The sequence below is a fragment of the Lethenteron reissneri genome, chromosome 38, assembly GCF_015708825.2.
Source record: "Lethenteron reissneri isolate LAM-NWPU_2019-01 chromosome 38, ASM1570882v1, whole genome shotgun sequence".
NCBI lineage: Eukaryota > Metazoa > Chordata > Hyperoartia > Petromyzontiformes > Petromyzontidae > Lethenteron > Lethenteron reissneri.
In genome coordinates this window covers 4,684,646-4,701,002 of record NC_083816.1, presented here as the reverse complement: position 1 = coordinate 4,701,002, position 16,357 = coordinate 4,684,646, and the positions used below count along the sequence as shown (strand labels likewise).

General features: G+C 45.9%; 1 protein-coding gene across 1 annotated transcript; it reads left to right on the top strand.

Moving 5' to 3' along the window:
- The first annotated feature begins 527 nt into the window (after positions 1 to 527).
- On the top strand, positions 528 to 15,370 carry KIN (Kin17 DNA and RNA binding protein). Its single transcript, XM_061567084.1, has 13 exons — positions 528 to 700; positions 2,359 to 2,453; positions 3,386 to 3,429; positions 4,149 to 4,271; positions 4,818 to 4,999; positions 6,549 to 6,603; positions 7,986 to 8,040; positions 8,321 to 8,435; positions 9,512 to 9,562; positions 10,435 to 10,503; positions 11,065 to 11,164; positions 12,076 to 12,176; positions 12,626 to 15,370. Exons 1-13 carry the CDS (start codon positions 581 to 583, stop codon positions 12,686 to 12,688), a joined length of 1,173 nt encoding a protein of 390 aa, XP_061423068.1. The 5' UTR covers positions 528 to 580; the 3' UTR covers positions 12,689 to 15,370.
- The last annotated feature ends 987 nt before the right edge of the window (positions 15,371 to 16,357 follow it).

Here is a 16,357-nt window from a genome sequence, read left to right as displayed (position 1 = left end):
CCCCCGGTGTAGCCTTCGCGTCCGTTGTTGAGGCAAGGGCTGTGAACGGGGGTGGTGGGGTGACGTCACATCCGCTTTACGACAGCCGTAAGGAGGGTTGCTCAGGGCGGCCTTCGCTGGGTGAGGAGGTGGGTGAAGAGTGGGTTGTGGTGGTTAGGAGGAGGAGGTGGTGGTGGGTGAGGAGGTGGTGGTGGTGAGTAAGAAGGATAGTTGTGCGTGAGGAGGAGGTGGTGTGGGTGACGAAGAGGAGTGGTGAGTGAGGACGAGGTTGTGGTTGACGAGGTGGTGGGTAACGAAGAGGAGTGAGTGAGGCGGACGTGGTGGTGAGTGAGGAAGAGGAGGTGGTGAGTGAGGAGGTGGTGGGTAACGAAGAGGAGTGGTGGGTGAGGAGGAGGAGGTGGTGGGTGACGAAGAGGGGGTGGTGGGTGACGAAGAGGAGGTGGTGGGTGGCTGACGAGAAAGCAGGTGCTGAGTGACGAGGAGGAGTGGTGGGTGAGGAGGAGGAGGTGGTGGTGGGTGAGGAGGAGGTGGTGGTGGAGGAGGAGGCCGTACAAGGCGCTCGCAAACTCGGCGCGTCGACATGGGGAAGGAGAAGGCCGGCTTCCTCACGCCCAAGGCGATCGCCAACCGCATCAAGGCCAAGGGCCTACAGAAGCTGCGATGGTATTGCCAGATGTGCCAGAAGCAGTGCCGAGACGAGGTGAGGTTATCCCCGTCGTCGTCATCATCACCGCCGCGTTTATGATTAAGTTCAAGTTCATTTACTAGGTATAGCCCTGTGAGCCATTCGGCTCTTGAATCGGGTGCAACCGCAACAAACAAAAAACAAAAACATGAACAAAAAATATCTTAAAGTGACTATGTGACTAAGTGCAAACAGAAAATCCAAGAAAAGACAGCAAAATATTGCAGAAAAAAACACCGTACACCAACGCTGTGTGCAAAAATCCCAGTGGGATGCAAGTCAAACAACAACAACAACCACAAGACAACTTAGATTAAGGCCATCAGTCTAACTCTGTACTACAACAAACAAACATGGCCAAACCAATACACTTTTCGAAATCACCAACGCATGATTTTGATGATTGGTGCGTTTTTGGCAATGGTGTACAAGCATAAATAATAACAATACCAGCATAACTCAACGCGTCCCGTGTTAATAACGTCGCCTCAGAGACGACGTTTTGGGCAATGGCCCTGATTCATAACACATGACCGTGGGGCGGATGTGTTATATAAATAATTATATTTTACGCTGGAGAGAGATGTATGAAAGAGACGTCTTAGTAACTATTGACCGTTTTCCCATTTTTTTTAAAGGTTACTGGTGATGCAAATCAAGACTGGTCACTGTCATCATTGATCCTGTCTGTTCATCCGTTAATCATCACTAGTTTTATCATCAAAGTAATCATCATTGTTTCATCACCAGCCATCAAAGTGATCATCATTGTTTCATCACCAGCCATCAGTAGTTCATCATCATCATCAGTCTCATCATCCTCTTCAACGTTAGCTTACCAAATTGTCCCTCATCAGTTGTTCATTACGGTAATGTAGTTATATCTGATAATATAATATTTATATTATCAGAGTGGTTTTTTTTTGCATTTTGACTGCAAGTATTGTGGCTAATGCAGACATGAATCCTTGTAAAACGGTTTCAGTTTTGTTGCCATAAAAAATAGGGAAACACCCTATTATATTTTGGTACTGGCAAAGGAGGTCTAATGATGTAGTTATATCTTGTTCACCTTCATAATCCTCATCACTTAACCTTTATCATAGCGACCGTAATAATGTCATCAATTCATCATGAAATGGGGCGTCACGGTTGCGAGATGTTAACTACCTCGCCTGATATACAAGCTCAGTGGGCCTTACCTGGTGACATGAAATAGTTTTTAGTTTAGTTAAATCACCATTTGTTCACCATCACAATCAATTGTACTCTTTGGTTCTTCCGGTAAAGTCACGTAGGTAGAAATAAAATAAAACAAATCACCACGTTTCGATCGCAACACAAGCAATCTTCATCAGGTGGAACAACCACAGCAAGAAAAAATGCTGAATATTGCTTGTGTTGCGATCGAAACGTCGTGATTTGTTTTATTTTATTTCTACCTACGTGACTTTACTGAGGAACCAAAGAGTATGAATTCCTGCAGTCACGAAAGCTTCAAATCAAGATTCATAATAAATTGGTTAATAATCATAATACTTAGTTCCGTCATTATCCAACCGAGTTCCGTCATGATCCGTCATCAGTTATCGTCATCAATTGTACATGATCACCACCGTTAGTTGTGGTTCTTCTTGATTACTGACTGGGCCAAATGTATCTGCCGTTCACAGAATGGTTTCAAGTGCCACTGCTTGTCCGAGTCTCACCAGCGGCAGCTGTTGTTGGCCTCGGAAAACCCCGAGAACTTTATGGACTTCTACTCAAAGTGAGCTTGGCCCCTGCTAAATACAACCAGAACCATGTTCCTGCAGGCTCAACATCCACCCCTTTGCCTGCGACAGTGTATTTGTGTGTGGGTGTTTCCTCCCATGAAGTGTCTTCTAACCGTAACGTCATCTCAATGCCCTCCCATCTGTCGTATCTTACTCCTAATTTCCTGCACTGAAAATCTTCCACCCACGTGGCAGAAATACATTATTGGCATTGGCCACAAATCCCAATATTGGATTCTCCTGAAAAAGAGTCTTGAGACTCAGGCTTTTCCTAGTAGATAAGTTATGATATTGTTACTGTTTGTTTTTTTCCGGTAAAGTCACGTAGGTTCAAAAATTAAATTAAATCATGACTCTTACGGGCGCAACACAAGCGTCCTTCTTCAGGTGGGGACAACTTAGCGAAAGCAAACCGCGTAAGTGTGTCAACACACTTAGCGAAAGCACACCGCTTAAGTGTGTTGACACAATTAAGCAGTGTGCTTTTGCTAAGTTGTCCCCACCTGAAGAAGGACGCTTGTGTTGCACCCGAAACGTCGTGATTTAATTTATTTAATTTTTTTATCTACGTGACTTTACCGAAAAAACCAAAGAGTATGAATGCTTGCAGTCACGAAAACTTCAAATCTAGAATTATGATATTGTTGCTTAAGTTGGCTACAACATCCTTTAACCATAACCCTAACCTAAAGCCAAACTCTAACCCTGACTCTAACACTAACCTTAAATCTAACCCTAGCTAGAGCATTCTTTCCTGCATTGAGTGACAGCCCACTCATGATGACAGCCCACTCTTGATGACAAGCACTCGTAACTATGCCTTGTGCTGCTTTGAGAATAAGTAAATAACTGTAATTTGACAACCGATTTGAGTATTGTAATGTTCAGTGACAATGAAGTTAATCTCTTGTCCTTTTTTTCCCAGTGAATTTTTGAGTGACTTCATGGAACTTCTCAGTCGGAGATTTGGTAAGGAGAGCATTTCTTACACAACTCAACGACCAACACTGTCTTTGCATTACCTCATTATTAACAGCATATTAAAGTTAATTACATTTTCTTGAACGTTCAATAAATATGCCACGTCTTTTTACCAGTTTCTTGTTTTTCTTCAATACAGTCGTTCTTATTTTTTGTTTGATAGAGCCCAGACAATCCGGTAATATATCTGAAATTGTCATAAATGCTGAAATGAGCATTGGGCGATGCAAACAATTTCCACATTCTTATGACAGGGACCAGCTTCTGTATTCAAAAAATGAATAACCTCTCACAAAGTGTTACTGATTTTATTTACCCCAGGAGTTATTATGATAGTAGAGTCTAGCCCTGACTCATTTCTGGAATGCGAGTTGGGTGTTTAATTCGCAGCCAATTCTAGATTAATTACAGTATTTAATGATGGTGCTGCTGTGTTGGCAGTGGTGCACAAGCACCGCTAACAAACAAAAAACACTCGTTCGACATTCGTCAATAACAGTCCAATAATAATACTCCCCATTCTACCTCGGACCCCTCTCTACACTGTGAAGAAGGACCATTGCCCAAAACGTTACCAATTATATACTTTTAATTTCAGGCCAGTGTTGTTAACAAATGTGCCGAGTTTTATCCGTGTTTAGATGGTTTTATTGGGTAGCGTCTGGCTCTTAATGGAGCACCGCGCGCGAGCGCGTCTTGCACGGCAGGAACCAAGAGGGTCCACAACAACATGGTGTACAACGAGTACATCTCGCACCGCGAGCACGTGCACATGAACTCCACCAAGTGGGAGACGCTCACCGACTTGACCAAGTGGCTTGGCCGCGAAGGTTCGTGTTTACGCACACACACACGTGTATGCGCTCATGCACGTACACCGCCGATTAGCACGGTCGGCTACGTACGGTGCAAACGAAGTTCAACATACATACATATACATGTGTGAATGCACTCATGCTTGCATTACCAGCCATGGTTTATCCACTGCTGGATGAAGATTGAATGAATGTAACTGAAAGAGAGAGTGAGAAGAGTAGAGTGAGATGAAAGGGCAGAGGTAGGTGAGTGCGTGGAGTGGAACAGAGTGAGATGAGAGGGGAGAGGTAGGAGAGTGTGGGGAGGGGAGTCGAGTGAGAAGAGAAATGAGAAATAGGGAGGTGCAGGTCTATGTAGGATCTTGAGATGGCGAGTGCAGTCTTGGAATTGATCTACGATTGGATTGGGAGCCGGTTGAGCAATCGGAGTATCAGGGCAAAGTGGTCTCAATTAACGGTGCGGCTGGAGCTTTGAGAAGTCGCATGGCTGTGGAGGAGGGCAGAAGGGGGCGACCTCTCACCGAGCTCACGAGAAGCCAGTTGCCGGTATCGGGCGCGCAGGCTACTGCAAGGTGGATGAGACGCCCAAGGGCTGGTACATCCAGTACATTGACCGTGACCCCGAGACGATCCGGCGCCAGCAGGAGCTCGACAAGAAAAAGAAGCAGGACGTGGATGACGAGGAACGCGCCGCGAAGTTCATCGAAGAGCAGGTCCGGCGCGGCAAGGAGGGCGTCGAGGAGGTGAGTGAGGGGCGGGATTGTTTGTTGAGCCAGAGAGGATTCCGTGCATGGCGATGCATGCCAGAGTAAGACCAGCAAGAACGTAGAGCAGGGGTCGGGAACCTTTTTGACTGGGAGAGCCATAAAAGCCAAATATTTCTAAATATATTTCATTGAGAGCCATATAGTATTTTTTACGTATAATAAATTAAATATGTCTTACTTTTAATGCGACTTCTGGTGCTGCATGGTTTTGCTGATGGCCTTGTAGTCAGGTTCGTACGTGGTGAGGTTGAGCTTCATGCAGGCGTGACCCGTGAAATTTATCTTCAAAACTAATTTCTGTTTACTTTAAAATGACACAGTATTATTAAGCAATATCACAAGTATTTTAAAATCAGTTCCAAACTGATTTTTTATTATTATTATTTTTTTTTCAACTCAAAATTGTCTGGGAGCCATATGCCGTCACTGGAAGAGCCATATATGGCTCGCGAGCCATAGGTTCCCGACCGCTGACGTAGAGGAATAGCAAGAACGTACTGGGTAGACACGCCGAAGAACGTAGAGCAGAAAGGATTAGACGTGAGCAGTGCAAGAGAATTAGTCCGAAACAGAAGGAACCTTCATTTAGCCCCCTCGTGTGTATTGATGTGGGGGGGTGTGGAAGTGTGTGCGAGTGTGGGGTTCATTTTCTTCGATCTTTCGGTAAAGTCACGTAGAAGGGAAATAATAAAATAATAAAAATAAAACATAATAAAATAATTCTCACGACGTTTTGGCCACAACACAAGCAGCCGTCCTCAGGTGAAAACCAGGTCTGTCGCCTGCTTGCGTTGTGGCCGAAACGTCGTGAGAATTTTATTATGTTTTATTTTTATTATTTTATTATTTCCCTTCTACGTGACTTTACCGAAAGATCCAAGAACATTAATCCCTGCAGTCACGAAAGCTTTAAATCGAAAAATGAGTGTGGGGTTGTTTTGGTGGTGTGTGGGGGGACCTGTATGAGTGTGGGGGTGCAGTCGGGTTGGAGAGTGGTAGTGTAGTGGTCAGCCGCACTGTGCTATGAACCCGGCGGACCCGAATTCGTTTCCCGTTCACGACCATTAGCAGTGGTGAATATTTGAATCGGTTTTGGACCTCCCCTAGGTCGACTCGGCCTTCAATGAGTCTCTGATGTGATATGGTAAACAGCAGCACTGCGGAGACAAAGGTGGCCGGGTGTTGTTATGGTCACCCACCCCTTCGTGTACTGTCGGCCTTCATAGGTGCTCGCTGGCAGCACTTGCCCCAACAAGTCTGCTAAAGGCTATACGGGGGATATTTGTCTTTGTGTGGTAGTGTTTGGGGTGGTGTGTCGGTACGTGTGCGCGCATATTATTTTGTAGCCTGCACAAGGACTGGTATGTGGCTGTGCGTTCATGCATGCGTGTGTGGGTGTGGGTGGGTGGGTGAGTGCCAGTGTGGTTGGCACAAGTAAATAACACCGGAGCCCCACTTTCTCCACATCCGCCATCGTGTGCGATGGATGCCGACTGAGTGACCCTCCGGCTTGTGGTGTGTTCAGCAGGAGGAAACGTCCGTCTACACGGAGCTGAAGAGAGAGAGCGAATCCCAGCTGGGTGCGTGTGGACACTTGCACACCCATGGCCAGTTTGTAATCCTCCCACTTTGGTCAGGGCCTCCTCTAGGTCACCTCAGCCTCTATTTGTTCACATGGGTTCAGCGTATCAATATTAACATTGTGTCATGGACTTGCCATAGCGCTTACGACGCCACCCACACTCGTGTTGTCATTAGAGCTTCTAAAGAAGATAGAGTCCGAAGGACTAACAGCTTGCAGCTACATGCCTCGGTTATGGTGTCAAGGACTTCATAAATGATGGGATAGACTTCACATGTATGGCTCGTGCTATTGTGATCATGCAACCCAACCTATGGACCATATAGTAAACCACCATCATCTGCACTCCTTCTCTCCTGAAGCCCTCTCATGATTCGCAAACCTCGAATTGGCATTTAGCTCCTAAACATATTGCCATACCATTGGTACCTCTCGATTTAAAGCTTTCGTGACTGCAGGGATTCATCTTCTTGTTTCTTTCGGTAAAGTCACGTAGAAGGGAAGTAATAAAATAATAAAAATAAAACATAATAAAACAATTCTCACGACGTTTCGGCTACAACGCAAGCAGCCGTCTTCAGGTGAAGAATGAGACACTACCAAACTAGGAGCTTATATGCAGCTTATATATAAGCTCCTAGTTTGGTAGTGTCTCATTCTTCACCTGAAGACGGCTGCTTGCGTTGTAGCCGAAACGTCGTGAGAATTGTTTTATTATGTTTTATTTTTATTATTTTATTACTTCCCTTCTACGTGTACCTCATTTGCCAGTAAAAAAATATGATAATTGGTTTTTTACCCTTTATCTGGCAACAAAACTGACACCTTTTTTACGAGGAGTCATGTTTGCATAGACTACAATGCCTGCAGTCATAATGCAAACAAAAAACATAACTCTGATAATGTAAGCACTGTCCTTGAAGTTGATTGGTCCACACCCGAGACAGCTTTCCTTAGAGCCTAGTCTCACATGGGTTGGACCAGATGACGCCAAAAGGCGCATAACTGATGGTGCATTGTCTTTGAGACTAGGCTCTAAGGAAAGCTGTCTCGGGTGTGGACCAATCAACTTCAAGGACAGTGCATACATTATCAGAGTTATGTTTTTTGTTTGCATTATGACTGCAGGTATTGTGGTCTATGCAAACATGACTCCTCATAAAAAAGGTGTCAGTTTTGTTGCCAGATAAAAGGGTAAATAAACAATTATCATATTGCCATACGCAAGAATAGAATAGTGCATTTCTACAAGGCAAGAGCTGATCGTTTTTTTGTTTAGATATAGCTTGAATCTCCCTCTTACTAAGTGCTCACCAACAGTGCTTGACCCTTCATTCCGTGTACTTAAGTGGGAGGTGTCATGTGGTTGTGTCTGTGCAGTGACGTTCAGCATGGGGGCCGGCACCAGCACGTCGTCTGCATCACTGAGACCCAGGTCAGCCTCCCTGTGCCCGTTTATGCTGCCCCACCCCCCTCCACCCCGAACCTCCCTATCAGCCACCCACGGTTTTGTGCAGCAAGGTTACACGGGTGTTGCGCAGTGCGGTTACACCTCTTGTGCCTCGCAGCAAGAAGGACCTGGGTTCGATTGTTGGCTCGGGCACCCTTTCTGTGTGGAGTCGGTATATTCCTTCCCCCTGTTCTGCGTGTGTTTGCTCAACGTTTCCTGGAATAACCATTGTCACGTCTTCCGCACACCTGCATCCCATCGGCAGTGCCCTGGCGAGCGCAATACAGCCGGGTGGTAGCACAAAGAGGAAAGAGAAGGGCCCCGTTGTGGGCGAGAAGGATGGCAAGAAAAAGAAGTCTGCGCTCGATGACATCATGGAGGTGATGTTCGCATGTGGGCCTTTCCCACAAATGACACGCACGACGTGAGGCGTGTATCTTCCCGGGCAGCAGTGGCTACGCACGCCTGTAGTAATTTCAGCACTGTGAAAGCAGCGAGAGTTGGTGGATTGCACCCGTTGGAATGCCCCCTTCCCAATGACGTCGAGGTGTCAGACCCTGGCTCGCCAGAAGGTCGGACGTTAAAATGTACACTGCATCTCTTTTGTCTGTATGGCGAAGAGTTTTGCCCCCTCACACGCGTGTGATTTCTTCGGGTGCTCTGGCTGCTTCCCACACACACATATATACACTTGTGAATTGGCTGAACACCTTAATATGTAGAGGATCACAGAGCTTGGGCCATTGTTGACAGCGCCAGCTCGTTGCCTGCTTATCAGGTGGTTCCTCCTCGTGTCTCTGCGTCATTCTCTGACTTCGAGAGTGAGCGAATACTGTGCGGCGAATTACAAGTTTAAGTGATTACCGCACGCGCAGCTGCTTGTATCACAACGGCTATGGTTGATGTGATGGTTGGGGGGGGTGTGGAGGTGGAGATATTGGGGGTGAGCGTGGGAAGAGAGGTCGCTTAGAGCAGTACCTTCTCAACCTTCTTCACTTCACGGCACACTTTCGAGCTCGATTGATCTTCCCGGCACAACGAATCAAAAATATCCCACGGTGCTTCTGCGATTGAGGGGGGATTGAGAGGGCTGTGGGTGGGGGCTGACAGCTGCCTGCTGCCATACTGCGCACACGCGTGACCGATGGAAAAGGGAAGGGCGGGAGGTGGCGGACGGGGGCTTGATCGGCCACTGAACGGCATGGAGGAGAGTTAATGCGTCCTAGCTTGCGGACATTAGTGAGTTTCAATCTTGATTTGAAGCTTTCGTGACTGCAGGAATCCATACTCTTTGGTTCTTTCGGTAAAGTCACGTAGGGTAGAAAAAAATCCTATAATTCCAAAAAACGCAGCTCACCTGGAACTTTGCCACGGCACACTGGTTGCAAAGCAGTGGCGTAGAGGTTGGTAATGAAACTGGCGGCTCACTCGCAATTCAATTTCCTTCTTTCTGCAGATGGAAGAGCAGAAGAGGAAAGTGCAGAGAAGTGACTACTGGCTCCATCCGGTGAGGACTCCGCGGGACGCAAACAAACCACGACGATGCATGTAGCTGTGTTCACACCGAGTTCTTTGATGCTGCACTGCTGGATGAAGGCCTATCTCAAGCGGTGTCGGTCGTTGGGGTTGTTTGACCGTACCTCACCACGCTGGTCAACGTGGGTTGGTGAAGGCGGGAAGAGTAGTCAAAGTATAACAATGACCATTGCTGCCGCTGCCCTCTGCCGACAACGTAGCCCCACAGCAGCCTACAACACCTGTTTCGTTCACATTGGCCGGCCATTCAAACTATCCAGACTGAGCTTTGTCCAGACTGACTCAGCCTTCAATGAGTACCTGATTGTAGTTTGTAAACATCAGCACTGGGGAGAGAAACGCTGCCAGGCGTGGTGCTCGCCACCCACCTCTTCGTGTGCTTTGCCAGTTTTCATAGGTGCTCGCTAACAACACTTGCCCCAGCAGTCTGTTAAAGGCTACACGGGGGGATCTTTGTCCTTTTCACACGCTTTCTATTAACTCACTCTGTCTTGTTGTTGTCATATCCTCAAATCTTGTAACTAAATTTTAACCCACTTCCCAATGTGGTATCGACTGCAAACTTGGTATACGTATGTCATACTGATGACAATACTATATCCTATCTTTAAAAAATATAAACTATTTTTATAAACCATCTTTTTTATATGTTATGTTTCGGCTTTGGTCTAATTGTCCACGCTCAACTGACGTTGGCTGTAAATCACCACGGCCACTTACGTTATGGCAAGCTTCGGGGCCACTTCCTGGAGTCATGGAGTTATTCCATTACTAGTAGGGTACATTTCATTAAAGCGTGTTTTTTTTAAGTTTAAAAAAATATTATTTTGTGCACTTCGCCAGGGTATCGTGGTGAAGGTGATTACCAAAAAGCTGGGGGACCGGTACTTCAAGAAGAAGGCTGTTGTTCAGGTGCGGTATTCACGGGGCTACCCCAGGGTATGGCTGTAGCTGTTGAGGGCGCATGTGCGAACTGCATGTGCACGCACATAACAACAACAATCGCCGTTTGCCAATAAGTGGCGGTGATGTTTCCACATACATGCAGGGATTACATTTCAGTCGGGCATTGACCAGTTTGTTCAAACCGTCGGGAACCCCTTTAGCAAGCTATTTTACTTGGTCAATACATTTGTATAGGCATGTCTATAATAACAATAAAATTTATTTCATTGTTATTATAGGCATGCACTCCACCTCAAACTCCCATTGAGGCATGCATCATCGCGATCATAAGAATCGATTTAAGTCTGCTAATTAATGTATCCGTACATCGTGCACCGTGGATGCATAGGATCCACGATTACGACAATCGTTAGCATGCTGTCTGTCCGTCTATCTGTCCATTCAACTGTCCGTATATCCGACTGTCCGACTGTCTTGACTGTCCATCCTTCTGTCCACCTGTCCATTCATCTGTTTGTCTCATTTGTTTGTGCGTCCCATCTGTCTGTCCATTTGTGATGCGAGTAGGAGGTGCAGGGGAAGTACGTGGCGGTGGTACGCATGACAGACTCGGGTGACAAGCTGAAGGTCGACCAGATGCACGTGGAGACGGTGCTGCCAGCACTAGGTAACACCCGCAGGGTCATCGCTGGCATGTAGCAAACCATGGTCATCAATGTCATCATAATCATACTTCATGGGTTGACACATTGAGAACCACTTCTGTGGGAAGTCAGCAGTGAGTGATTATGGTAATGCTATGGATAGATTGGGGAGAGTTGAGAGCCCAAGATTCAGTGGGACCCCCAAGACCATTGCGGTTAAGGGATAGATGATGGTAAGACTGGGCCCCGCCTTGATAATGATGGAATTTCTACAGATAGCTGCCAGTGGAGGTGAGTGCCACCTCCGTTGTTTAATTGAACAGGGAGTAGTCACTTAGATGAGCACTATTGCTGCCATCAAAGTGGATGGATAATAATACTTTATACATTCTAAGTATCAAAATCATTCTAAGTATCAATATCAAGCAATGTCGATCCTAAGACAGAGTAAACAGGGCCTGTAACGATCCACCCCCAGGTGAGTTGATGGATCGTCAAGATTTTATTCGAGCATCGATAATTATTTTACGCCTTATGTTGACGTCTCGTTTGTATTGTTTCTTATTTGTAATGTGTATCGTGTGTGGCATTTGTACTGACCCTGTTATGTTTGCTTTCTCCCTAGGCACTGTCTCGTTTTATATTGTTTCTCATTTGTTCCCCCTCATTTGTTTTTTTGTTTCCTTCTTTACCATAAATTGAGCCCACTCGTCTGTGATTCGTCGTCACGACTCTGAATTGCTCTCTTTGAGAGTGATTAAATACTGTGGGGCGACGCCTTCCAAGGTGAAGTCGTTATTAAAATGAAAACTCGTATGTTTTTGTGTACAATTTACTTCAATATAAAACAATGTATTTCTGGCAGGCATTGGAAGTTACGTGTAGTACATTTTTTACTCGTTTCTCTTTTTCGTCGTGGGTTGTCGCGGCGCAGGCCGGAAGGTGCTGGTGCTGAACGGAGGCTACCGCGGTCTGGAGGCCGTGTTCAACGCCATCCACGAGGACCGCTTCTGCGTCAGCATCACCATCGACTCGGTGAGAGGCTCACGCTGGCTCCCACTCTCTCAGCGGTTAGCCCCCTCCCAGCCACTCGTTTTCCTCACCACTCCAAACTCGCCTCTCCAAACTGTCTCCTTTCGAAACTGCCCTCTCTCCCAACTCTCTCCTCTACCAAACCCACCCTCATCTTCTCCCAACTGCCTCCCCCAACTGCCCTCTGGAGCTCTTGCAAATCTCTCTTCTCTCTCTCAAACTCCCCCCTCCTCTCCTCCCAACTGCCCTCACTTCACAGAACTTATTTGTGAATGTCAGCAAGGTTTTGTGAGGTGGGGTTTGTGCAGTAGTGAACATAATACAATATTCCTTCTTAAAAGGCATGAGAATTGAGAACAGCCAAGGTCTTGCCTGTGGCCGAGCATTGCCCAATCGGTCACAGTGGTTATTCAGAATAGCAAATGTGTGTGTGTGTTTGTGTTTGCTGGCAGGGCCCCCTCAAGGGACGGAAGCTGGACAACATTCCGTACGAGGACATCTCCAAGCTCGCCTGATGACGATTTCCCACGACCTCTTTCTCATCTTGGCAATCGTCTCAAGATTAAAATGTCATTCGGACCACCACATCTCCTCCACCAGATCCTGCAGTTGCCAAACGCACGGTCGAGACCTCCCCAGATCACACCGCCATCTGGCGTTAGGTCCTTACCCTTATGGTTGCTGAACCGTAAGGAGAAGGTTGGTGGCCAGAACTATATAACAGGTGTAGCCACTTCATTCCCAGTGTTTGTGGGTGCCATTGGACTTCTTGAGGATCATCTGCCATTGCTGATAAAGTTTATCCTGGGTCCCCCTACCCTCTGGCACAGCGTGTAAAATATACAGTCCTTTAAGAGGTCCACTCTCCAAAACCTAGGTGTTGTGGCACACACACGGACACACACGTTCCTGCGATTTGTAATTGAGGGTGGTAGATCATACGGACATCCTCACATTTGTTGAGACTTGCAACCGACCGGGCTGCCAAGGTCACAGTGGGGTGGCAGCACAGGAAATAGAGTTCTTGACCCGCCTGTCTAGACTTGTTTAGCTTTGTCTGCTCATACGCGCGGTGGGGTTTATGCGGATCCTTTGGTTTCCTCTCACGTGTGAAACACTCATTGAAAAAAAAGGACATTGTATAAACGTTGTCAATGCAGGAACCTCCTGAAAAAAAAAGTTGTGAGGCTTTCCTGGATAAACATAGAACTGTTTTTTTATTATAATTGATGCAGAAGCCACACAAACTGCAGGGACATTTACACTGAGAGCAAGAACATTTTACCGCGGCATTTACAACCAGAAAATCGGCTGTGAAGGTTTGGGAGTTTACAAATCTAAATTGTGAGTTCATAGCAAAATGTGACTATCATACGGCATTGCTGCTTCCAATGAGGCATGTAGTGGTGTGGTTAATGTAGATCGACAGAAATCATTATTTTTTTCCGAAGATGCATTTAACCGTGTGATTCCACAAGAGAAGACAGTTAAAAAATATCAAAGTTTAGTTTTTTTCTTCTTGGTTCTTTCGGTAAAGTCACGTAGAAGGGAAATAATAAAAATAAAACAATAAAATAATTCTGACGTTTCAGCCACAACGCAAGTGGCCGTCCTTCAGACACTGTCTTCCCGACAGACCTGTTCTTCACCTGAGGACTGCTGCTTGCGTTGTGGCCGAAAAGTCGTGAGAATTATTTTATTATGTTTTATTTTTATTATTTTATTATTTCCCTTCTACGTGACTTTACCGAAAGAACCAAGATGAATCCCTGCAGTCACGAAAGCTTTAAATCGATATTGTTTTTTTGTATCTCTAATTAATTATCTTAATGGTGATAATAATAATGGAGTGGCAGCCGAGGAATGGAGTGGGTCAGAGAGGGATGCCCAGCGAGGAGGCTGAAAGGATCATGAAGCAGGATGGATTATTATTCAATAGCAGATTCGTGAGAGGTTTGGTTTGGTGGCAGCTGCATTGGGGGAAGCCCTTCATCCTGCAGTGGATTGACCATGGCTGATGATACTTTATTACAGTTTCCCTAACCATTATATCTCACAGTTGACCTTAAATATATTTTTGTAATATTCGCATATACATACTCGTGCAACAACCGCCGTTCGCCACTAAGTGGCGGTGACATCACGGTGTTTTTGCCAGGCTAGGTGCACCTTGAGGCCACGTGAAGTGTCGAAGGCTCGCTGGTAAGAGGTCACGGGGCAGACACTCGTGCATGTAAAGACATACACACAAAGACCCTCCTTTAGCCATACAGGTGGTTGGGACAAATGCAGACACTTGGACACATTCACTCTGGTAGGGGAAACAAATGTGAACAAAGAGAGAATCTTACATTCGTAAGATATGATGGTAGATCAAATAAATATCACATTGACGAGCAAGAGAGAAACGTAGTTTAAACAGGAGTAACTTTAATGGCATAAGAGTGGCGAAACGCCGTCGTTTCCTGCCAACTTGGAAGTTGAACGTGCAATGGCGCTCTGACATAAAACAAAACTTTGTATTTTATTTTACCAGTTAAAGTTCATTGAGCTATATAGCTCGTTTTCAAAAGCGACCTGGCCACAAATAAAAGCTCAACGGAGTGGCTGACCATGTGCAAATTTATAGCAACCACCAAATACTCTAAGGAGATACATTGTGTGTAAGGGCGCCTTGTAAACCTCAATTGAACAGGAAGTAGACGCATAACAGGGTCGGTACAGATTCGTAATTCACACAAAAATCAGTTCACCGCCTTGTGTCAAAGAACAGCCCCTGAAGAGATGACATGACGACGAACTACTGTTGAGGACCCTGCAGTTGCCGGAGAAGTGGTTTGAACGTGAATCCAGCAACGGGGGGCCCCGTTACTCAAAATCGACATTGAAAATAATTACCCCCACATTTGAGTAATTTAAGAATTAAGCATATGGTGAGTGATCCCGTACCGCGAAACTTTGCAGGATTTTCCTGCAAATGAGTAGTTTAGGCTTGGTGAGGCTTTCCTGGTTAAATGTCAGGGATTGATTGACCCGTTTAAGTATCCTTTGTTCTTGTGTTATCTTTCACTTGACAGTAGCTGTTATTTTTACCAGCCTGTAAATGTTTCGTTTAGCTGGGGCGCTTGTACGAGTTTGTGCGCTCCTTGATTTAGCGATGCTTATTGTCTTCGTAATAAACGACTGATTGTATTTTTTATGGACGTTAACGCGGCGATATATTCTTTCATTTTTGAGAAGTGCGCAGCTGTGTGAGCACGCTCGGTTCGAGGTTGACGTAGCCAATCATCATCTACATCAATTCAAGGGTGGATACAATGAGTACTGCCTTTTGGAAGTCTGCAGTTCATGTTTAAGTCTCGCAAGAGTGAACTAAGGTTACCAAAACGAGAAAAGCTAATAAAATAAAATAGCACCACAACAAAGAAATATAAATCGGAACTAAAACAACCGAACCACGGTTGTACTTTGGATAGACTGGTTCCTGCCATGGGAACGTGGAATTTTCACCGCCGAGACAACCAATGGAGATGGGGGGCCACCACGTTGGTCGTTTAAACAGCAAGAAGGTTGCTGCGTTGGTCTTTGACGGTTGTGCCTTGTAGCTCTCTCATGGGTGTCCCGATTGTGAATCTTATTCAGATTGTGAATCTTAACACATCAGAACCAGTGGCATCTGCAGAACGTGAAGAACCAGTGGCATCTACATCTGCAGAACATGAAGAACCAGTGGCATCTACATCTGCAGAACGTGAAGAACCAGTGGCATCTGCATCTGCAGAACGTGAAAAACCAGTGACATCTACATCTGCAGAACGTGAAGAACCAGTGGCATCTACATCTGCAGAACGTGAAGAACCAGTGGCATCTACATCTACAGAACGTGAAAAACCAGTGACATCTACATCTGCAGAACGTGAAGAACCAGTGGCATCTACATCTGCAGAATGTGAAGAACCAGTGGCGTCTACATCTGCAGAACGTGAAGAACCAGTGGCATCTACATCTGCAGAACGTGAAGAACCAGTGGCGTCTACAACTGCAGAACGTGAAGAACCAGTGGCATCTACATCTGCAGAACGTGAAGAACCAGTGGCATCTACATAAGTTGAAGAACCAGTGGTATCTACATAAGGTGAAGAATCAGTGGCATCTACATCACGTGAAGAACCAGTGGTATCTAC

Excerpts from the sequence above, each read along its gene's own strand:
- KIN (XM_061567084.1), top strand. The coding sequence starts at position 581 with ATGGGGAAGGAGAAGGCCGGCTTCCTCACGCCCAAGGCGATCGCCAAC. Across the intron at positions 8,041-8,320 it reads TCTGCATCACTGAGACCCAG|TGCCCTGGCGAGCGCAATAC; the intron begins GTCAGCCTCCCT and ends TCCCATCGGCAG. Across the intron at positions 11,165-12,075 it reads GACGGTGCTGCCAGCACTAG|GCCGGAAGGTGCTGGTGCTG; the intron begins GTAACACCCGCA and ends GTCGCGGCGCAG.